This window comes from Dama dama, chromosome 20 (genome assembly GCF_033118175.1).
Source record: "Dama dama isolate Ldn47 chromosome 20, ASM3311817v1, whole genome shotgun sequence".
NCBI lineage: Eukaryota > Metazoa > Chordata > Mammalia > Artiodactyla > Cervidae > Dama > Dama dama.
Window position 1 is genome coordinate 8,338,742 of NC_083700.1, and position 24,009 is coordinate 8,362,750.

At 40.8% G+C, this 24,009-nt stretch overlaps 1 protein-coding gene across 3 annotated transcripts in view; it reads right to left on the reverse strand.

The window, feature by feature from the left end:
• Positions 1-24,009, reverse strand: part of DDR2 (discoidin domain receptor tyrosine kinase 2) — a 172,849-nt gene that overhangs the window by 143,758 nt on the left and 5,082 nt on the right. For 2 of the 3 annotated variants that reach the window (XM_061120230.1, XM_061120232.1), the window contains exon 2: positions 2,011-2,156. The exons of the other annotated variant lie outside the window; for it this stretch is intronic. In XM_061120230.1, coding sequence (XP_060976213.1) covers positions 2,011-2,016 — 6 coding nt within the window. In that variant the 5' untranslated portion in view covers positions 2,017-2,156. The remainder of the gene's footprint in view (positions 1-2,010; positions 2,157-24,009) is intronic. 3 annotated transcript variants of the gene reach the window in all.

The following is a 24,009-nucleotide window of genomic DNA, read 5'->3' on the forward strand; positions in this document are numbered from 1 at the left end:
ATCTTCTGCGCTCAGCCTTCATTAGAGATGCAAGATCTTTGAAGAGTCGGTGAGCAAATATCCAGAGTTTCTATTAATAACGCTCCTTTTCCCTCACAAGTGTTCCGGTTTAGATGTTAAATACTTGTTCTTCCTATTAGTAAGAGACACAGGAAGCTAAAACTTATTGAGTCTTTAAACAGGTTGAAATACTTAGTCTCATCATTTTGAGAAAAGGAGGAAGTCCGCACTGGTCACCAGAAGAGACCAGCAGGGTTGAATGAATCCAAAGTCCTTGAGATAATTCTCGGCACAATACTATGATGGGAAGAATGGGGAGGCACACAGACAAGGTGCTCAAGCCAAAGCTATTTATAGCACATCTTGGATATTGAAATAATAATTTCTAGAAATAGTCATTAAGATTGGGTGGCAGGGGAAGAAAAGACCACAATGATGAGTACTTTTACCCTTCTGAGAGGTAAAATGGAATGAATCACAGATAAATAATGTTTGAGGAGTCAAATGGAACAGAGAAACTCTGCAATCACCTCTGGTTAGTGGTTAAGTGCAGCTATGGATTATTCATTCTGAAATGTACACCATGAAGGCTCAAGTTAAAGACCACTTAGCTCTCCAGTATGAAGAATCTATTGGAAGGAGGAAAGGAAGGAATGAAGGATGGAAGGGAATTGGTTTCAGGGCAATCTATGGGAAGAAAGGGACCCAAGTTATTTTATCACCACAAGTAGGCTAAGGAATATTGGGGGAAGGTGGGCAGTTTCCTAGACAATAAACAGAAAGGAATGTGTAATCCCAGGAGCATTGTTAGTGAGAAGAAATCTCCTGGGGAATGTGAGGAAACAGTATTTTACCCTCCTGCCCTTCATCCTTTATCCCAAGGATTCTCCACATTATTTACTCAATAGTGCATTCATTCAACAAGTGTCATAGAAGCTGCGAGTTAGATGTAAGCCTAAGTCAAGGCACTGGGTCCCCAGTGAGCATCTTCCACATGCCAGAAGCCACACTAGATGCTAGGGATACAGGCATGAAGGAGATGTTCTCTGCCTTTGGTGACCTATGGACTGAGAGGGTCTCAGATGCATGAAATTACTACACACCTAGTTTATTTGGTAGGATTCAAATCTGCTAACAGATGAACTGAGAGAGAAGTCTCCCTCAGACCAAAATTCACCTACAGCTGACCACCTGGACCTGTGCAAGTGCTTTTGGTCTCCTCATGACGCTTTGCATTATATCATGCTTCTTTTTTTGCCTTGAGACTGGGAGCTAAGTGGCCCACTTATCTGCAATTAGCATCCCTGGCTAGGTTTTCTTGTACTTTTAACTTTCCCAGACCTTATTGTAGGGCTCTGGTTCTCTTATTCTGGTTTTAATAGTTCTATTAAGTTTTTTTTTTTTTTTTCCCCTAAACCACCTCAAATTATTGCTGGAAGCAGGAAATTGATTTAAATTTTTTCTAAATGGAATTGTACTCTTAGAAGAGGCCTAAACTGATCCAGGAAACCCAGAGATTCCAGTGGGTCCTGTAAAAACAGGGGAGACCTAGAGATCCTGGGTCACTCAGAGCTGGGAGTCCAGGATGCCCTAGGATGAACATTTACTCTGGGTTGGCCACAACCGGATCCTTGAAGTGCAAAGAGGAAATGGACATTCAACACCAGGTTCTAGGATCCAGGGCTTCCCAGGTGGCTCAGTGGCAAAGAATTCACCGGCCAGTGTAGGAAGTGTGGGTTCAATCCCTGGTCCAAAGATCTCCTGGAGAAGGAAATGGCAACCCACTCCAGTATTCTTGCCTGGAAAACCCCATGAACAGAGGCGCCCAGTGGGCTACAGTCCATGGAGTTGCAAAAGAGTCAGACACAACTTAGCAACTGAACAACAAGGACAGAACCCAAGGTTCGCCCCTCTCCATGACACTGACCAGGGTAAGTGAGGGGCTCAGGGGGGCCACAGTCACCCCCAGTCTCCTGTAGTTACACAGCATCAGTGACCAGCCCTACTTACATCCATGGGTGCAGAGCATTCTCTGAGGGACAGGATCCTCAGGAAGAGCTGGCCTCTGCTTCTCCTCAATTATTGCAGCTTCTTTGCATCAAGTCACAGCCTTGGAACTTTCTAGAGCATTGAACCCCCGACCAGTTGTGGATCTCCTTTTAGGAAGGGGGAGAAAAGGGAAAGCAATGCTTTGTTACAAACTTTTTCTTCATTCACATTTTCTTTCCTGCTTGACATTTCTGTCCACCACTATTAAACAGAAGCCTCCCAGCGACCCCAGGCTCTGAAGAAATTTGACAGATCCTCAGAGGTTTTGTTTATAGGGGTTACACAATTGATATTTATCAATTAGAAATTAAAAACTGTTCATTTTAAATTTACTACTCATTTCATTAAAATATGATTGTATGTTAACACATAATAATTTTTTATAAAAATTTTTCAAAAAAATGCTTACTGAGAAGTCTAACACTGCTTACTATTTTTAAAAATCTCTTTGATATCTGACTTAATCAAATGGATCCTCTTATCTGCTTCTAGATTCAGTTTGTTACAATAATAATGCAAGTCGTTTAACCTCTGGAAACCTCCACCATACACTGTGGGAGAATGAGAGTGAAAAAAAATACAAATCCTAATGTTATTTTGAGAATAGTTTTGATCTTGTGAATCCCCTAAAATGGTCTCACAAACTTGCAGGGACACCCAGAGCTCCCTGGAATAACTGCTCCATATTCCACTTCAGACTATTAGTCCCTTTTTCAGGTACAACTAGTTATCAGTTGACTGAGTAATTTTCTAGAACCAGCCTACATGTATGTAAAACTATATGGATATACAGTGTTTTTAATTTAAAAAATCAAGTTTTAGTGTCCTGTACATTTCACTTTGGGCTTTCTGTTTACATGTTGGGGGTAGTTGCATTTTAGCATATGTAGTTATGTCATTCCTTTCTAAAGATCTGTTGTTTTCCACTGAATGGATATAACCATATATAACTACATAAGTGCTGCAGTGTCCAAGTGAGTTGATGAACAGCTAGCAGAAGTTGGCAGCTTCTTCACTGAAAGATCTAGAACTTAAAGGGAATAAAGTGGCCACAGAAATCAAGAATGGATGTCACATATGTTAGAATAGCTTTCCTCCGGCTTCTAGTTTCCCAGAAAGGCATGCAGCTGAAGCCTTCAAAATATGAGAAAATATTCAAACTCTTGCTCTACTACTGTCCTTTTCTAGTTGGGGTTTATCTCACTATTTCAGAAGAAACTCGTACTAATATCTCTGCACCTACATGTACAGGAATGTTTACAAACATCAGCCTCTCAAAGCATACTCACTGTCATCACTGTCACATCATCATGGGAGAAGCACCAAGTGCCCCCAAGTATTTTATTTTATTTTATTTGGCCACACCATGCAGCATGTGAGATCTTAGTTTCCTGACCAGGAATCAAACCTAAGCCCCCTGCAGTGGAAGCACAGAGTCTCAACCACTGGACCTCCAGGGAAGTTCCCCACACAATCTTTCTGAAAACTAGTTCCCTGTGGCACTAAGGTGGCAAATGCTAACCCTGTTAGATCACAATTTTCCTGACACAGAAAATGCGTCACCTAAAGGAAGCCCTCACCTCATATGGCTAATTTGGTCTAATTACATTGAAGGATTCAAAGGCTAAAATGTATGCAGACAGGAGTTTACTAACCCAATATTGTAAAAACATAAAATTAAAATTCTTCAGAAAATCATCCCTCAGCTACATGCAAAGGAGAATAGCAGGATACCAAAACCAATATTTTATTAGTTTTGGATTATTTACCTTATTTTAAGGTAAAATGCCTTAATTTAAGGTAAGATTATTTACCTTATTTTATTCGTATTTGATTAGATCAATTACTAAAATTAATTGGTTGTTTCCACTTATAGATTATTATTTTTCAAATAGATTAATAATTTAATATCAACTTAGCCAATAGTATTTCTAGCTCCTAGTATATACCAGGGACTTCAAGTGTTATAGATGAAGAAAACATGTTCCTTGGCCTTGATGAAGGAGATATAGTGGACATTATAAGATCTGATACATATATAACTATATATATATATATATATATATATATATATATATATATTTGTGTTGGTGACATAATAAGATATAAAAGAACAAGATGCTAAAAGAAGGAGAAATCAAGACAGTGGAGTGTTCAGGGAAGACTTGAAGGAGGAAGGAGGCATTATTTGAACTGACTCTTGAAATATAACTAGGATTTTGTGAAGAAAAAAAAAAAGTAAAAAGTAAAAAGCCTTATCCATTCATCTGCTGATGGGCATCTAGGTTGCTTCCATGTCCTGGCTATTATAAACAGTGCTGCGATGAACATTGGGGTGCACGTGTCTCTTTCAGATCTGGTTTCCTCAGTGTGTATGCCCAGAAGTGGGACTGCTGGGTCATATGGCAGTTCTATTTCCAGTTTTTTAAGAAATCTCCACACTGTTTTCCATAGCGGCTGTACTAGTTTGCATTCCCACCAACAGTGTAAGAGGGTTCCCTTTTCTCCACACCCTCTCCAGCATTTATTGCTTGTAGACTTTTGGATAGCAGCCATCCTGACTGGTGTGTAATGGTACCTCATTGTGGTTTTGATTTGCATTTCTCTAATAATGAGTGATGTTGAGCATCTTTTCATGTGTTTGTTAGCCATCTGTATGTCTTCTTTGGAGAAATGTCTGTTTAGTTCTTTGGCCCATTTTTTGATTGGGTCATTTATTTTTCTGGAATTGAGCTTCAGGAGTTGCTTGTATATTTTTGAGATTAATCCTTTGTCTGTTTCTTCATTTGCTATTATTTTCTCCCAATCTGAGGGCTGTCTTTTCACCTTACTTATAGTTTCCTTTGTAGTACAAAAGCTTTTAAGTTTCATTAGGTCCCATTTGTTCAGTTTTGCTTTTATTTCCAATATTCTGGGAGGTGGGTCATAGAGGATCTTGCTTTGATTTATGTCGGAGAGTGTTTTGCCTATGTTCTCCTCTAGTAGTTTTATAGTTTCTGGTCTTACATTTAGATCTTTAATCCATTTTGAGTTTATTTTTGTGTATGGTGTTAGAAAGTGTTGTAGTTTCATTCTTTTACAAGTGGTTGACCAGTTTTCCCAGCACCACTTGTTAAAGAGGTTGTCTTTTTTCCATTGTATATCCTTGCCTCCTTTGTCAAAGATAAGGTGTCCATAGGTTCGTGGATTTATCTCTGGGCTTTCTATTCTGTTCCATTGATCTATATTTCTGTCTTTGTGCCAGTACCATACTGTCTTGATGACTGTGGCTTTGTAGTAGAGTCTGAAGTCAGGCAGGTTGATTCCTCCAGCTCCATTCTTCTTTCTCAAGATTACTTTGGCTATTCGAGGTTTTTTGTATTTCCATACAAATTGTGAAATTTTTTGGTCTAGTTCTGTGAAAAATACCATTGGTAGCTTGACAGGGATTGCATTGAATCTATAGACTGCTTTGGGTAGAATAGCCATTTTGACAATATTAATTCTTCCAATCCATGAACACGGTATGTTTCTCCATTTGTTTGTGTCCTCTTTGATTTCTTTCATCAGTGTTTTATAGTTTTCTATGTATAGGTCCTTTGTTTCTTTAGGTAGATATACTCATGGAATATTACTCAGCCATTAAAAAGAATTCATTTGAACCAGTCCTAATGAGATGGATGAAGCTGGAGCCCATTATACAGAGTGAAGTAAGCCAGAAAGATAAAGAACATTACAGCATACTGACACATGTATATGGAATTTAGAAAGGTGATAACGATAACCCTATATGCAGAACAGAAAAAGAGACACAGAAATACAGAACAGACTTTTGAACTTTGTGGGAGAATGTGAGGGTGGGATATTTCAAAAGAACAGCATATATGCTATCTATGGTGAAACAGATCACCAGCCCAGGTGGGATGCACGAGACAAGTGCTCCGGCCTGGTGCACTGGGAAGACCCAGAGGAATCGGGTGGAGAGGGAGGTGGGAGGGGGGATCGGGATTGGGAATACATGTAAATCCATGGCTGATTCATATCAATGTATGACAAAACCCACTGGAAAAAAAAAAATAAATAAAAGTATAAAAAAAAAAAGTAAAAAGCCTAAGAAAAAGGAACAATTTGAAAATGCAAGTTATGTGGCTGGAGGATAGGAACAGCACAATAATTGAAGCTAGAGCTGGAAGATGGCCAGGCTATAGATGCTAACAAGAGGTGAGCATGTGTGACCCAGGAAAAGTTTTGCAAGAGAGGGATGGCAGGGTGAGGGAGGCTCTATCCGGCTTAACCTGGCATGTGGGGTGCTTTTTAGGGGAGAGGGGAGCAGAGTGGCCAATGGGAGCCTGACCTAGAACAATGACGTCAGGAAGGGGAAAGAAATAATATGGAGGTATGGTAATAATCACTATAAGAGTCAGCAACTAGTTACAGCGGGAAGAAGGAAGGAGTCAAGGACGCCTGCACATCCAGTCTGCAGGTGACCAAGAGCACATCACTACAAGTAACTAAACCTGGGAAAACTGGAAGAGGACTTGGTTCAAAAGGGATGATTGTGAGTTTCAGTTTGAACATAAAGAATTTTATTTCCTTTCCATAGGAACAGGCAAATACATCAAGCAGAAGAGTAGAAATCTGGGTCCAGCATTCAAGAGTTTGATTCCATCAACAGATGAATGGATAAAGAACATACGTATATAAGCAGAATGGAATGATGTAGTAGACAGCATCACCGACTCAATAGACATGAATCTGAGCAAACTCCAGGAGATAGTGAAGGACAGAGAAGCCTGGTGTGCTGCATCCATGGGGAGGCAAAGAGTTGAGCAACAACAAGAATGGAATACTAACACTATGTGTTCAGTCATTAAAAAAAAAATTTTTTTTGCCATTTGCAGCAACATAGACGTACTTGGAGAGCATTAAGTGAATTGTCAGACAGAGAAAGACAAATACTGCAAGGTGTCACTTATATGTGGAATCTAAAAAGTAAAACTAGTGAACATAAGAAAAAAGCAGACTCACAGATATAGAGAACACACTTGTGATTACCAGTGGGGAGGCGGGATGGGCAACATAGGGGTAAGGGATTAAGAGGTACAAATTATTAGGTATAAAATAATCTGGGCCTCCCAGATGGCTTAGTGGTAAAGAATTCACCTGCCAATGCAAGAAACAAGAGATTGATCCCTGGGTCAGGAAGATACACTGGAGAAGGAAATGGCAACCCACTCCAGTACTCTTGCCTGGGAAATCCCATGGAGGGAGGAGCCTGGTGGGCTATAGTCCATGGGGATGCAAAAGAATCGGAAATGGCTGAGCAACTAAACAATAACATAAAATGAGCTACAGGGATATATTGTATAACATGGGAAACATTGCCAATATTTTTATAATAACTATAAATGGACCATAATATTTAAAGATTGTGAATTACTATTGTATACCTGTAACTTGTACAATATTGTGCATCATCTAGACCTCAGTTTAAATAAACAAATGAGAGAGTTTGATCCTATAGGTTCATATTTGAAGATCAAGTACATAAAGGCAATAATGGAAGTCTGAGGCAGATGGAATGGTCTGGGAAGGAGGAAGAGAAGAAAACTGAAGACAGAGCCCTGGGGCTCATCTCCACTGAGATGGAAGAGTGTCTCCTCTACCACCCTCCAGTAACAGTCAAGGCAACTTGACCAACAGCTCCTCTTCACAAAACATCAGGGCTCCCTGATCTAACCCAGCTTCCTTAGTTCACAGATAAGGAAAACCCAGGCCCAGGTGGTTAACTGATGTATCCAAAGCCTCACAGCTGCTTGTCAGCAAGACTGAGATAAGATGGACTAAGTGACTGTTAGGAATCAATCTTGCCTTAGCCATTGGGTAGTTGTGTGCGCCCCACCCAACACGCTTGGATTCAGACAGCCTGGGAGCAAACCAGAAGCTTCGTCCACCTCTGCCCCCCAGTCCACTCTGTGATGGTGCCCTACCACATAATCAGCGCAGGGCTCAGACAACCTCTGACTCATCTTGTTGTCTCCATCCCAACACTGTCTCTGCCGCCAGCATCATTACAGCGTAGAAAAACCAGATTATTTTCCTCCTCTGCATGTGCACATGACCACAGACTCTGGAGTTGTAAGAACTAAAGAATTCATCTAGCAGTAGTATAACCTCTGTGCAAACAGACCGGAAGTAGTTCAATACCAGAGACCAGTCAGTAGTAGACCCCAAACTCTTTTTCTTTCCATTACACTACCAACCTTAAGTGCAAGAGACTTATTTTTTAAATATTCATTTGTTTCTTTGGCTGCACCAGATCCTAGTTGAGGGACATGACCCCTTAGTTGCATCATGTGGGATCTAGCTCCCTGGCCAAGGATCAAACCCAGGCCCCCAGCATTGGGAGCATAGTCTTAGCCACTGTTGCACCAGGGAAGTCTCAAGAGACTTATTTTTAAGACAAACTTTCTTGTCTCCAATCTCTTGAAATGTGTCCTATGTAACCATTTCCCCTCAAGATGCTTCTTTAAAAAAAGAAAGAGAACTCCATGATCCAAAAGTTTGTTAAGGGTTATAAGCCACATCTCTCTCAGAAGGTCAAAATGCTCATTTCCATATTATAGACCTTGGGACGTCCTTGCAGTAAACAAACCTGCTTAATTCTCTAAGAATAGTTCCCAAACTTATTACGCCACAGATCTCTGGCCCTTGCCCTCCCCTATTGTTTTCTATTTAAAAACCCACAAGTTTCCAAGGATTGTACTTTGGGAAGTACCACGTTTGTCCAATTAGCAAGATTTCCTTCATTAGGTCCCGACAGAAGTGCCTGTCCTGAGAGGTTCTCCCTGTGGGAACCCAGCTGGGGAGGGATGAGAGACAGAGAAGGAAAAGGAAACAACCACATGAGCCCAGCTTCCTGCAGGGCCATCCGCTCTGCCAACATCAAAGGGCATTTGAAAAACGTGGGCTCAGGATCCTAGTTAGAAGCTTAAGGCACTTTTCTCCGGCCTGAAGTTCTTGTGGGAAGATGGGTCTCTAGGTTCTCACACACGCCACCACAGTTAGTGTGGGGCATCACCCTGCTTCTACCCCACCACTAGAAGCAGTGTTGTCTCACTGGTGTCCTTCAGGTCACCCACGGCAGCCCTACCTCGTCCTGACTCCTTCTGCCATCCTTGTCCAAACCTGGTCACTGCACACCTAGAGTACTGAGGAGAGCCTTTGGATGACCCTCCCTGGCTTAACTCCTCCCCCGCGATTTCCCTGACATGCTGCAGTCACATTAATCTTAAACAACACTGCACTTGCTATAAGATAAAAGAAAATGTTCAAAATTCCACAACATCTGAAGCTCCCCTTGATGTAATAAAACACATCTATGCGATGCTCTTTTCTCCATGCTCCCCAGCACAAATTCCCACCATCCCAGGCTCGCGTCCCCACTGTTCCAAGCCAGCTGATCCCAAGCAGTCTGACGGCCAAGCCTCTGCTTTCCCTGTTCTTTGCTTCCTGCCTGTCTAATTCCATCCAATTCTTACTCCACTTCTAGCATCCAGCTCCAGTCCCCTGGCAATACAACCTCTTCCCTGCATTTTAGTGTTTGCAGACACTGAGCAACTAGCCGCACATTTCCTTTACTGTTTCCTGAATTTTCTAACTGATAATAAACTCAGGAAGAGAAAAGACTGTGCCTTATGACATTCAAGTCACTTAGTAAGTACTCAAAAAAAATTTTTTTTTGCTTAATAAAGGAATAAATCCATGTTGACCTCAGAACCAGGAGTTAAGCAGAACTCTTAGAAAATGCCTACAACACTATAGAAAAATGAGCCTCTTTCTGGGCCTCAAAGGCATTTACACTTTTCTATTGATCTTAGTTTTAGGAAAGGAGAAGAAGATTGATTCTATCTCATCATGGGGCACCTGGCGAGTTTTCATTCTTTTTTTTATAGACAGAGCTATGCTTTCTGCCCCTTCTCATAGGCTCCTTGCCATGTTGGCCTCCAGGAGAGAGTCTAGACTGAGTACATTAAGTGATATTTAAACATGTATCTCTAAATTTTCCAAGGGTCTGGCCAAAAGAATGTTCTTTCCAAGAACATATTCTCTATTGAAAATTGTTCCTTCTTTCATTCATTCTTTGAATTTAGTGAGTCCTTGAGATACAAGGATGGATAAAAAACAATCATGGGCTGTGAAGCACCCACAGTCAAATGCAGTTTTACTCTAAATGGAGGCAAAGGAACGCCTGCAACAGAATCAGTCACCTGAGGGAGGTTGCTAAAAACACAGGTTCCCTGGACACCGTGCAGAAAATGTTTCATCTATCAAGTTTGAAGGGCTTCCCCAGTGGCTCAGTGGTAAAGAATCTGCCTGCAATGCAGGAGGTGCAGTTTCAATCCCTGGGTCAGGAAGGCATGGCCACCCACTCCAGTATTCTCGCCTGGAGAATCCCATGGACAGAGGAGTCCAGCGGGCTACATAGCCCATAGAGTCACACAGAGTCAGACACAACAGAAGGGACTCAGCATGCATGTATCTCAAGTTTTGAGTGGAGCCTGGCCTCTGCATTTTTAGGAAGCACTGCAGATGATTCTGATGCATACTGAAGTTTGAGACTCACTGGCTCAACAGAAAAGACAAGGATATCAGTAGATAACTATAAAACAGGGATGCCTACTTGCAAAAAAGTGAGATCCACAGGTTCAAGAAGAGTAACCAAGTAGCGGTAAAAAGTGAGGCACATCAGTGAGAAAGACCTAGGTTCCAATTCTTATTCTGCTACTTATTAGTATTTGCTATGTGAGTGAGCCTCTCTTAGTGTCTTGTGTTCTCATATACAACATAGGAAAGATACCCACTTCACACAATTACAAGGTTTCAATGAGATAATGTATATAAAGTGCTTAATATAAATCTTGGTATAAAATAAGCACTCACTGCTAAGTTGTCATAATGTTTTTGATTATTAGTAAAATGTAAAGAGGACAGATCAGAAAGGGTTTCCTGGAAAAAAAAAAATGTAGCTTGAATTTACTTTTTTAGAGTAGAGTATCTCCAAGTGCAAATATATTCTTTCAGACCATGACATTTGTAGAATTTTTTAAATTTTATATCTTCGATTCTATAATTTGGAACTTTTAATGCTACTAGTAACAAAGTGATTTCAGGGCCTGCCTTTTCGTTTGTGTTTATGATTGTCCACATGCCAAATGAAAGGCAGATTAAGTCAAGAACCAGTCTAGAAACAGAGGAAATAGTGGGAGAATTGAGTCATCGGGTGGCACAGGGCAGTTTAATCTGCTCGGCCATTGCGGTCAGTGCCATGTTCATGTAGGGAGCAGATGCGTGACATGAAGCCTGCCTCTGCATACCAGTGCCTACAAGTTTATAAGCAGAAACCTGAAGCATAAACACAGAAAGTACAACGGCTCTGTCACTGATTCTAGTAATAATTAGATTAGATAGCAATTTCCTTATCATCCCCATGCTAACTCTATCTTCAAGGGAATAGACAATTTAACAAATATCTAATGATACCAAATTAAAATTAACATTTGACCACTGCCTACCGGCAGAGACTTGGTTAAGTAAATATGAGATCTGATTTTACCAAATGCATAAACCCTTGAGGGTATTAATAACAATATGTTTAACACACTTACTCTAATAAGTGTTTTCTGCATAAGCATTAATTACGTTTAAGCAACAGTCCTAAATTAAACATAGACCAGGCCTTGAGGCTACATGTGTCCACTGTATCTTTAAACCCCACACTAGTGGTTAGTTTCAACAAACCACATCATCTCATGCATTAAAATAACATTCTATTATTTTATTGAGTTTATTGCTATATTTGACTTCACTTAAAACTTTGCTTCAGCTTTATAGTTGCAGAAAAACTAAAGTATAAGAGATGTTGTATATTATGATTTATAAGAAACATCCATCTGGTCATTCAGAAGACCAAAACAAATTTCTCATATATATTTGGTCTTCATCCACAGATCCAGGCTCACAGACTCCCCAAACCCTTGGAATTTCCTAAGTGACAAGAGCCATAATGGTGCCTTTGGTTACATTAATTAGCTGATTCTAGGACCCCACCTAAGGATGGGAGCTGGTTGCCAGGGAAACCAAACTTGTGATTAGAGGGGTGGAACTTTCAGTCCCATCTTCACTGATCACTGGGTAGAAGAGAGGCTAGAGTTCGAATCTATCTCCAATAGCCAATGATTTAATCAGTCATGCCTGTGGCATGCGGCCTCCATAAAAACCCAAAAGGACAGGGTTCAGACAGATTCCAAGTTGAAGAACACATAGAGATTTGGGGATAGTGACACCTAGTGAGGGCATAAATGCTACTCCCCTTCCCATACCTCGCCCTATGCATCTCTTCATCTGCCTGTGCCTAACATAGCCTTTCATGATAAACATCATCTAGTAAATAAAATGTTTCTTTGAGTTTTGTGAGCCACTCTAGCAAGTTAATCAAATCTGAGGAGGGGGTCTTGCAGCCTCTAATTTGTAACCAGTAGGTCAGAAGCACAGGAAACAGCCTGAGCTTACAACTGGCCTCTAAAGTGAGGCATAGGAAGGAGGAGGGGGCAAGACACTGAACCCTTAACCTGTGGCATTGATGCTACCTCTAAGGAGATAATGTCAGAATTCATTCGAATTGTAGGACATCCAGCTGGTGTCCAGAGAATTGTCTGATGCCCTGTGGGAAGCCCTCCCCATCCACACACAACATGTACATGGGAACTGAGTCCAGGAACCTAATTTAAGTGTATACCTAGCTTTATGTCTGTATATGTTTTGCTGTTGTTCAATCGCTAAATAATGTCCAACTCTTTGCAACCCCATGAAATGCAGCATGCCGGGCTTCCCTGTCCTTCACTATCTCCCAGAGTTTGCTCAAACTCATGACCATTTCATTGGTGATGCCATCCAACCATCTCATCCTCCATTGCCCCCTTCTCCTCCTGTCTTCAATCTTCCCCAGCATCCGGGTCTTTTCCAGTGAGTCAGTTCCTCTCATAAAGTGGCCAAAGTATTGGAGTTTTAGCTTCAGCATCAGGCCTTCCAATGAATATTCAGGGTTGATTTCCTTTAGGACTGACTGGTTTGATCCCCTTGCAGTCCAAGAGACTCTCAAGAGTCTTCTCCATCACCACATTTTGGAAGCATCATTTCTTCAGCACTCAGCCTTCCTCTTACATCCAAACATGACTGCTGGAAAAACCATAACTTTGGTTATACATATCTTTGTCAGCAAAGTGATATCTCTGCTTTTAATACACTAAGTTTGTCATAACTTTAATAGTGTCCAAATAATTGATCATCCTAAGAAGCTGAAAAAAAAATTCTCTATAAAACAGGTGCACCTGTTGTTCAGGTGTGAGTAATTAGATAATTCTGAGGGAAATTCTTTAGACTGCTAAGTCTGTTCTGTGGCCCTGCCTTTCCACCAAGGGAAGCAGCAGAGGATGTGCTCCTTCCCAGCAATCCCACTGCTGGGCATATACACCAAGGAAACCAGAATTGAAAGAGACACATGTACCCCAGTGTTCACTGAAGCACTATTTTCAGTAGCTAGGACATGGAAGCAACCTAGATGTCCATGAGCCGATGAATGGATAAGGAAGTTGTGGTATGTATACACAATGGACTATTACTCAGCTATGAAAAGGAATGCATTTGAGTCAGTTCTGATGAGGCAGATGAACCTGGAGCCTATTATACAGAGCAAAATAAGTCAGAAAGAGAAAGAAAAATACTGCATATTAACGCCTATATATGGAATTTAGAAAGATGGTACCGACAATCCCACATGCAGGGCAGCAAAGGAGACAGACGTAATGAACAGACTGTTGGACTCAGTGGGAGAAGGTGAGAGTGGGATGATTTGAGAGAATAGCTTTGAAATATGTACATTACCATATGTAAAATAGATTACCAGGGCGATGCATGAAGCAGGGCACCCAAAGCCAGTGCTCTGGGACAACCCAGAGGGGAGGGACGTGGGAGGGGGGTTCAGGATGCAGGGACACATGTATACCTGTGACTGATTCATGTTGATGTATGGCAAAACCCATCACAATATTGTAATTATCCTCTAATTAAAATAAATTAATTTTTTAAAAAAGAGAAAAAACAGAAACCCATGACTAAAAGCATCCATACAGGATGGCTGGTTCCTACATCTTCAGCGCTGTCTCATTACCTTCCCAGTGGCCCCTATATCAGCATCAGAAAGCTACTATGGTAGGAGGAAGGAGGGGGAAATAGTACTTCTTTGAATGTGGAACACCATTTACCTTGCACTTAAGACCGTTTACCTGGCCTTAAGAAGTGTGGTTAGTGGTGAGGGTGGGGATTATTAAATTCTAATTAAAGGAAATTGCATGGATCTAGATATCCTGTTGCTTTGTCACCACTCTCACCTAATCTTCATTTATTCACTAGAAAGTATATTTAACACCCCATGATCAGTGAGTGGATTATTTTCCCCCAATACATATTACTGAATCATGCAGTGGTAACTATTGGGTTGGCCAATAGTTAGTTTTGGGTTTTCTGTAACATCTTACACAAAAATCCTGAATGAACTTTTTGACCAACCCAATATAATAATTTTCTCATTGTAAGGATGGATTTGAACATATTTATGAAGAATTGATGCTTCTGAGCTGTGGTGTTGGATAAGACTCTTGAGAGTCCCTTGGACAGCAAGGAGATCCAACCAGTCCATCTTAAAGGAGATCAGTCCTGGGTGTTCATTGGAAGGACTGATGCTGAAGCTGAAACTCCAATACTTTGGCCACCTCATGCGAAGAGTTGACTCATTGGAAAAGACCCTGATGCTGGGAGGGATTGGGGGCAGGAGGAGAAGGGGATGACAGAGGATGAGATGGCTGGATGGCATCACTGACTCGATGGGCATGAGTTTGGGTAAACTCCAGGAGTTGGTGATGGACAGGGAGGCCTGGCGTGCTGCGGTTCATGGGGTTGCAGAGTCGGACACAACTGAGCGACTGAACTGAACTGATAAAGAGCATTAAAGTACTTCCCCTAGGAGCTCCGAGGAATGGTAGCCCAATAGATCTGGGAGCAAGCTGTGGCTGACAATAGCTTCTGTTCCTACAAAGGGCTGGATTCAGACACTTACAAGACCCAAGCACTGAAAATATTATAACACCTTCCCCACTCCCACCTCACCAAGTACTCTGTTATCAAAAATAACACTAAATGTAACATGAAGTATTAAGAACATTCAGTAAATTTCTGATTTTTTCATTATGATTATTTCAATACTTTTTTGGAAACCAAATTTCTATTTATTTCTAAAAGAATTTGGAGGTGCCTCTGCTAGTGCCTTAAATACCTTCATGTAAAGCAGCATTGTAAGTGAATCCAGGGTCCTCAGTTCCATCATTTCACTTGAAACCAGGGCTCATTTGTTACATCTAGTCGGCTGATAACAAAAATGGAGTCTTTTTTTGTGTTGAACTCTTTTCTTCCTATGTACTGCCCAAGAACTTCTTCACCAGCCTTCTCTTTGCCCTAACCTACCCAACTCAAATAAAGACTTAGATCTAAAAATCTGAAATTCCGTTCAATATCCGTACTACTTAGTAAATTAGGGCTAGAAATTAGAAACTTCTGCCCTATTTAAAGCAATGTTCCTTTTTTTTCTCTCTCCCATATTCTTCTGCCCAGGGCAAGAAGGAACTGGATGTAGGATCACCAGGAAATGCAGAGTCATTGAAGTTTACATATGTATATAGGATAACAGTAGAGATCCTGAGATCTTTGACAAAACACGTTTTGTAAATGTTGGCAACTACTTGTCAGTAGGAAAATGAAAGCAAGGAGCACCTGGGAGCCTAGAAGTGGCACTTCCTACAGCTAAGCAAAAGGCACAACACAGCTCCCTTTTTCTAGAGGGCATGAGGCTCCTATGGATCTAGGAGGGGGGAAGAAGTTAGCACCCTAAGTCATGAAAATGAAAGAAGTGAGTAAACATCAGAGAGTTGTGAAAGGGAAACAATGGGAAGAGCATCAATCATCCTTTATCCGGCAAAAGCCAAGTTCTGTCACCAAAAACACAGCAAAAGGATGAGAAAGTAAATTTTCACACTCCTCTGAGGTATCCACATAAGTCTAGAATTTACGTCTTAGCTTGACATTCAAGCTTGACATCTCTTTGGTAATGAATGGCTGACCAAAATGCTTAGAAAACTCTTCACCTCCAAACATAGTATTAAGTAACAGTTAATTTACTCTTCACATAACACTAATTAATCAAATGAGAATTTTTAGGGAAAAGTAAAAGGAAAACACTTATATTATCAGAGGTATGAACACACCAATGAGGAAAGAAGCATGATGAGGAAGACATCAGCTCTGCCCATGGTCAAACCAAGAGAAACCAAATCTGGAGCTGTACCCTAAAACCTAGAATGACAATCATCAGCCTCTGGGAATAACCACTTTCTATTTATTGCTTAAAGGAAAATAGCCCTGTGTGCATTATATACCCAATACCCACTCCAGTATCCTGGCTTGGAGAATTCCATGGACCATACAGGCCATGGGGTCGCAAAGAGTTGGACATGACTGAGCGACTTTCACTTCACACTCACACAAAGTATTCAGATGTCAGCTTACATATTACACCACATTCGTGCTCATGAAGATTTTACTGCCTTCAATTTTCACAACTAAAAGAAGCAGGATCTGAACCCAGCACTTCTGATAGCAGTCTCAGTGCTTACACGATTTCTCCATGACCTGCTCTCTCTCTTTTTTTTTTTACATTTATTTTTATTAGTTGGAGGCTAATTACTTTACAATATTGTATTGTTTTTTGTTATACATTGAAATGAATCAGCCATGGATTTACATGTATTCCCCATCCCGATCCCCCCTCCCATCTCCCTCTCCACCCGATCCCTCTGGGTCTTCCCAGTGCACCATGCATGAGCACTTGTCTCATGCATCCAACCTGGGCTGGTGATCTGTTTCACCCTAGATAATATACATATTTCAATGCTGTTCTCTCGAAACATCCCACCCTCGCCTTCTCCCACAGAGTCCAAAAGTCTGTTCTGTACATCTGTGTCTCTCTTTCTGTTTTGCATATAGGGTTATCATTACCATCTTTCTAAATTCCATATATATGTGTTAGTATGCTGTATTGGTGTTTATATTTCTGGCTTACTTTACTCTGTATAATGGGCTCCAGTTTCATCCATCTCATTAGAACTGATTCAAATGAATTCTTTTTAATGGCTGAGTAATATCCCATGGTGTATATGTACCACAGCTTCCTTATCCATTTGTCTGCTATGACCTGCTCTCTTGAGGTACTGATCTTACAGAATAATTCAGTAATAGAAAATTTTGGAGCTCCATTAAATCCACAAAAAGGATAATAAGTGAGGCTTCAATTACTCCCCTCTAAGAATTTTTCCAACAACAAATAAGCACTATGTGAGTCATGTAATAAGTCTTTAATATGCTATATATTGATAACTCAGTAAATATTTATGGATTTTACTCTAAAATGAGTTATTGAGGTCACCAAAGACATGACCCTTGCTAGACTCAGTGATACTGACCAAAAGAACTAGGGATTTCAAGAAATAAGATCTGAGTTGGCCAGAGGATCTGAAACTTAAACTAACCTTTAAGGAAAGTGGGTATTTGACTAACATGAGAAGAGAAAGGAGGCTATTTAGAGCATATGATAGTGGAGTAAACTGGAGCAGAGACAAATGATTCAAGACTTAACTGTGAAAATGAATATGGGGGTAGGGGTGCAGGTATAGATAGTGATTGGCATAACTGAACTGGAAAATGGAGAAATTTTCTATTTCCCTTCACGTATTAGAAAATTGAAGTGCAAACAGGTTAAAAAATATAGTTGCACAAAGTCCAACTGCTAGTTGGTGGCAAAGTTAAAATTTAAATCTCACCCTGTAAATTCCTGTCCCGTGATCACTCTTTCCACCACACTGTGATTTTATGTGAGAATGTTTCTATGTTGCATTAGTTAAAGCAACTTCAATGAATATTCTTTCAAGTGATGTTATTATAATTTGAGGCTTCTCCTGTGGCTCAGACAGTAAAGAATCTGCCTGCAATGCAGGAGACCAAGTTCCATCCCTAGGTCAGGAAGAGCCCCTGGAGAAGGGAATGGCAATCCACTCCAGTATTCTTGCCTGGAGAATTCCATGGACAGAGGAGCCAAAGAGATTTCCCAAATAGTCTGCTATTAGCCTATTGAATTAGTCTTTCTCAATAATTTTAAGAGTTTCTGCTTCCATTAGCTTTTTAAATAAAATAATATTATTAAAGTTGAAGATAAAATGGAAATACTTAACTGAAAACAAAATCAATAATTATTACTCTATTATGTGAGTATATTACAAGGTCTGGGTTCAAATTAGAAAGAAATAGCTAGAATAAAATCAGAGTGTTGGGGATTCCGGATTTGGGACTTTTTTAGAGCAGTTTTCAGTTCACATCAAAACTGAGCAGAAAGTAGAGAGTTCACGTATATCTCTACACATAACACTCACAACCTACCCCACTATCAACATCCCTCACCACAGTAGTCCACGTGTTATAATTGATGAACTTACACTGACACATCATTATCACCCAAAGTCCATAGTTTACATTAGGGTTCACTCTTGGCTTTATACATTTTATGCATTTGAAAAAATTTATAACAGGTATCCACCACCAACTGAATAGTTTGATTGCCCTGAAAATCTGCTGCGCTCTGCCTATTCACCTCCACCTCCCCCATAATGTCTTGCAACCACTAACCTTTTTACCTTGTCCATAGCACTGCCTTCTCCACAATGTTGTATAGTTGGAAGCACATAATACGTGGCCTTTACAGACTGTCTTCTTTTACTCAGCAATATGCATTTAAGGTTCCTCCTTGCCTCTCCATGATTTGATAGCTAATGTACCACAGTTTATCCATTTACCTGCTGAAGGACATCTTTGTTGCTTTCATGGTTTGAAGTTATGAGTAAAGTTACCATAATCATCTGTATTTAGGTTTCTGTGTAAACATAAGTTCTCAGTTTGTTTGGGTAAATACCAAGGAGCATGATTTCTGGGTCATGCATATGAACATGTTGATTTCTGCGAAAAACTGCCAAAGCAGCTGTACAATTTTGTATTTCCAGCAGCAATGAATAAAAGTTATCACTGCTCTCTTCAGCACCAGTGTGTGGTGTTGTCAGCGCTCTGGATTTTGACCATTCTAACAGGTATTGTAATGATAATTCATTGTTGTCTTAATTTGAAATTTCCTGATGACATATAATGTTGAGCATTGTTTCATGTTTACTGTGGCTCAGTCGGTAAAGAATCTGCCTGCAATGCAGGAGACCTAGGTTCGATCCCTGGGTTGGGAAAATCCCTGGAGAAGGGAAGAGCCACCCACTCCAGTATTCTTGCCTGGAGAATTCCATGGATTGTATAGCATGGGGTCGCAAAGAGTTGGACTCGGCAACACGACTAAGCAACTCTCACTTTCACTGCGGTCTGTGGGCTTTCCTGGTGGCTCAGGTGGTAAAGAATCCGCACGCAGTGCTCGAGACCTGGGTTCAGTCCCTGGATGGGGAAGATCCCCTGGAGAAAGGAGTGGCCACCCTCTCCAGTATTCTTGCCTGGGAAATCCTATGGACAGAAGAGCCTGACAGGCTAGAGTCCATGGGGTCGCAAAGAGCTGGACAAGACTGAACGACTAACACTTTTTGCCATCTGCATATCTTCTTAAGTGAGCTGTCTGTTCATTTCTTTTGCTCATTTTCTTATTGTTGATTTTGAAGAGTCCCTTACACATTTTAGGCAACTGTCCTCTATTGGATATGTCTTTTACAAATATTTTCTCCCAATCTATGTCTTGTAGTCTCATTGTCTTGATACTAGCTTTCACAGAGCAAAAATTTTTCATTCTAATGGAGTCCACTTTATCAATTTTTTCTTTCAAGGATAGTACCTTTGGTGTTGAAATGTCATCACCATATCCAAGTCACCTAGGTTTTCTCCTATGTTATGTTATAGGAGTTTTCTGGTTTCTCATTTTACATTTAGGTTCTATTTTTAGTTCATTCTTGTGAAGGACAGAAAGTGTGAGTCTAGATTTGTTTTTGTTTTTGTTTTGCATGTTCAATTATTCCAGCATCATTTGGTGAAAAGACTATCTTTCTCCATTGTATTGCCTTTGTTTCTTTGCCAAAGACCAGTTGGCTGTATTTATGTGGATTTATTTCTGGGCTCTCCAGTCTGTTCTGTTGATCTACTTAACTATTTTTTCAGCAATACCACACTGTCTTAGTTACTGTAACTTGATAGTAGGTCTTAAAATCGGGTAACATCAGTCCTCTGACTTTGTTCTTCTCCAATATAATGTTGGTTACTCTGGATCTTTTGCCTCTCCTTATAAATTTTAGAATCAGTTTTTCGATAGTCACAAAATAACTTACTGGGATTTTTGCTGGGATTAGGATCTATTTATAATTTCCTTCGATATTATTTTAACATTTTATCTCATTTTTAAAAATCTATCTAGTGTACACATTCTAAAAGTAGAACTACATCTGTCTGAGGAACAATTAGCTACTCTTAAGTGTCATTTTATTTATTTATTTAATTGAAGGATAATTGCTTTACAATATTGTGTTGGTTTCTGCCATATATCAACATGAGTCAGCCACAGTACTCCTGAGTAACTTTAACTCCCACTGCTCTCTTCTTTAGGTCAACTTGTTCCCCAGACTCTCAAGAGAATACATCCTAAGGAACAACTCCAGCAGCCTTTGCAAACTTCACCACTCCTCTAAACTTTATATGCCTCTGGGACTGCCAAGACAATCTTGCACACAGTAAATTTTGCTGGATTTGCTACTATGAAAAGTGTTCAAAAGGCATTTGGACCAACCAGCTCCATAGGCATAGTGCTTTCCTGTTTACAAAGTTTCCTACACATTATCTTCTTTATACCCTCTAAAAGAAGGGTATAAAGACACATGAGGAAAATAGATGAGGAAACTGAGGAACACTGAATTTAAAAGCCTTGAGGTAAAAAAAAAAAAAAAATCTAGAAAATGATGGTGCTGAGATCAAAACTTACTACATATTTGCCTCACTACCCTTTGCACACAAGGGTCTATCCTTCAGAAGCCCTCCCAGTTATACCCCCACCATGGAGTACACAGCAATATATTTGAGCTCGAGGTGCCAGAGGTCCCAGGCACTCTCCTCAAACATTTTTGGAAGGTCTCATTAAGCACAAAACACAAGCCACAGACAGTTGATTGAGTGAACACATTAAAGACAATGCTGATCTCCAGGAGAAGTCAAGTTGAACCCAGGAGCTTTGAAGTAAGTCTAGACCCCTTTTAAAACCTCTCTGACTTTTCATTGCTCTTCCCGGCCTCAAGGATACTTGGGCTGGCTCAACCCTAACCTTTCTCAGTCCTTAGAGACCAAGATGAGAGTCCAGCTAATAAGTAGTGTGTGCATGCTCAGTCATGTCAGTCGTGTCCGACTCTCTGCGACCGCACCGACTCTAGCCCACCAGGGTCCTCCGTACGTGGGATTTTCCAGGCAAGAGTACTGGAGTGGGTTGCCATTTCCCTCTCCATGGGATCTTGCTGACCCAGGGATCGAACCTGGGTCTCCCACATTGCAGGCAGACTCTACCATCTGGGCCACCAGGGAAGCCCCAGTTAATAAGTAGACAATCTGCCAAATTCTGGGACCTCTGTTGCTTGGAAAATTACAGAACTTGGAAATATATCTAGTAGTTCTATGCACAATAGAAAGCAAAAAATAAGAAAACCAAAATAAGAAGAGAATTATTTTCAACCAAATCATATCTGAATAACACAGTATCAACCATAACATGTCCAAATGCTTGCAAATAAAATTAAAAGAGATGGAAAAAGTTTAGAGAGACCATCACTTTAGCCATTAGGTGATTGTTTTCTTAGTAACTATCCCTGGACAGGCATCTGGACATCTTGGTTCCTCTGTTAAGCTATTATTAGAAAATGTTAAGCAGAGTATCTTATACTCAGAAGTAGTCAATAAAAGCTTACTAAATAGAATTAAACCCAGTAAAATACAGTTGAATTGTTGAGGGAATCCAAAGCAATCAAGGAGATAAACAGGTTAGAAGCCACTGAGAAATGTAGCCAGCTGGGGAAAATGGACAGAACTTGGGCATTAGGAGCAGGAGGGGGAAATGTGGTGGACAGCAGTCAAGGCCAGTCTTCCCTCTCATGGTCCCTGCAGCTTGGAGCCCTTGGTGGGACCAGTGAGCTACTGGATGACTACTCCAGAAGCACAAAACCTGGACTTCTCCTTGTTAACTCATCTCTCCCTTTCCTAAATGCATTCAGTTATGATAGCACTAGCAATTGTGACCCATACTGTTCTATACTGCCCTTTAAATCTTTCCATCATAACAGGATTATTTGTCCAATATATAATATTTTTTATCCCTTCTTCCCTACCTGTCCCAAGGTGCCAACTCTTTTTTCCTTCAGGTGTTACACAGACCGCTAGCCAAGTAATCCACTCTTGTGCTTAATTCCCTGTAAAGATAGCATTATGGACAAGTCTGTTTTGACCATTAAGGGAAAGGTTGGGGAAAAGTGAGGTAAGGGTGCATAACGGAGTGGGGACAAGGAGATGAACTGACAGTTGTCTTTTCAAATCGAAGAGGACAAGTTTCCAATAGATTATGTCCATGCTGCTTCCCAGGTGGCACCAGTGGTAAAGAACCTGCCTGCCAATGCCAGAGACATAAGAGATATGGTTTGATCCCTGGGTCAGGAAGATCTTCTGGAGGAGGACATGGCAACCCACTGCAGTATTCTTGCCTGGAGAATCCATGGACAGAGGAACCTGGTGGGCTACTGTGCATGGGTCGCAAAGAATCAGACAGACTGAAATAACTTAGCACACACCCACAGTGAAATGAAAGAGACCTATCCAAGATAACAATCTCCGTGATTCATACATGATAGGCTTTTAGACCACAGAGTATTGGAGATTCCACCAGAAAAAGTAAGAGAAGTGAGCATTCCCTTACTCGGAGCATCTACTATGTATGAGGCTGTATATTGGCCTCTTTGCAAATCTAATGGCACCTATTTTGTATAACAAACCCATGAGACAAGAAAAATGAAACCTGAAGATGTTAAATATCTTGCCCAAGTTTACATGGCTAGTAAGTGGTGGCAAAACCAGGATTTAAACCCATGTCCTTTCCACTGCAAAAGTACTTTGAGAAGCATTGTCTGTAGAAGGGGATTTTGCTCAGCGAATGTTGTTGCCTGGAAGAATGTTGTTGGACTGAGGATATGGGAAAATAACTGAGCCGAACAAGCCAAAGCAGCAGGGCCAGACTAATAACAAAAACAACCATCCTCAGCATCACTTATTAGCTACATGCCAAACGTTATGCTATACACTCACAAGTGGCATCTGCAATACCTGTTAGATGGGAATTACCACCCTTATTTCACCGAACAGGAAACTGAGAGAGTTTAAGCAACTTGTCCAGGGTCACAAGGTCAGTGAGTACAGGGCTGGGAGTGGAAATCAGGTCTGTCTGACTTCACAACAGAAAGAGTTCAAGGCCTAGACAAGTGGTCCACGTAAGGGAAAAAGGCAGATTGTGGACATTTTAAGGTGGTCTTGACCTAGCTCAAAGAAGTCAGCTAGAGGAAGGAGGTATGCCAACCAGAGGAGGGAGGCGCTGACCGTTAAATTCTTTACAGGACAACAGGGTGGGGCTGTCTATAAAGGAGGTCCTTATATCATGTTGAGGAGTGACTGAGGCAACAGACTTGGAGACTGATCAGCAGAGATTCAGGTTAGAATCACATGGGAAACACTTCAAAGTGTTGATTTCCACCTTCAGCTGCTCTTACT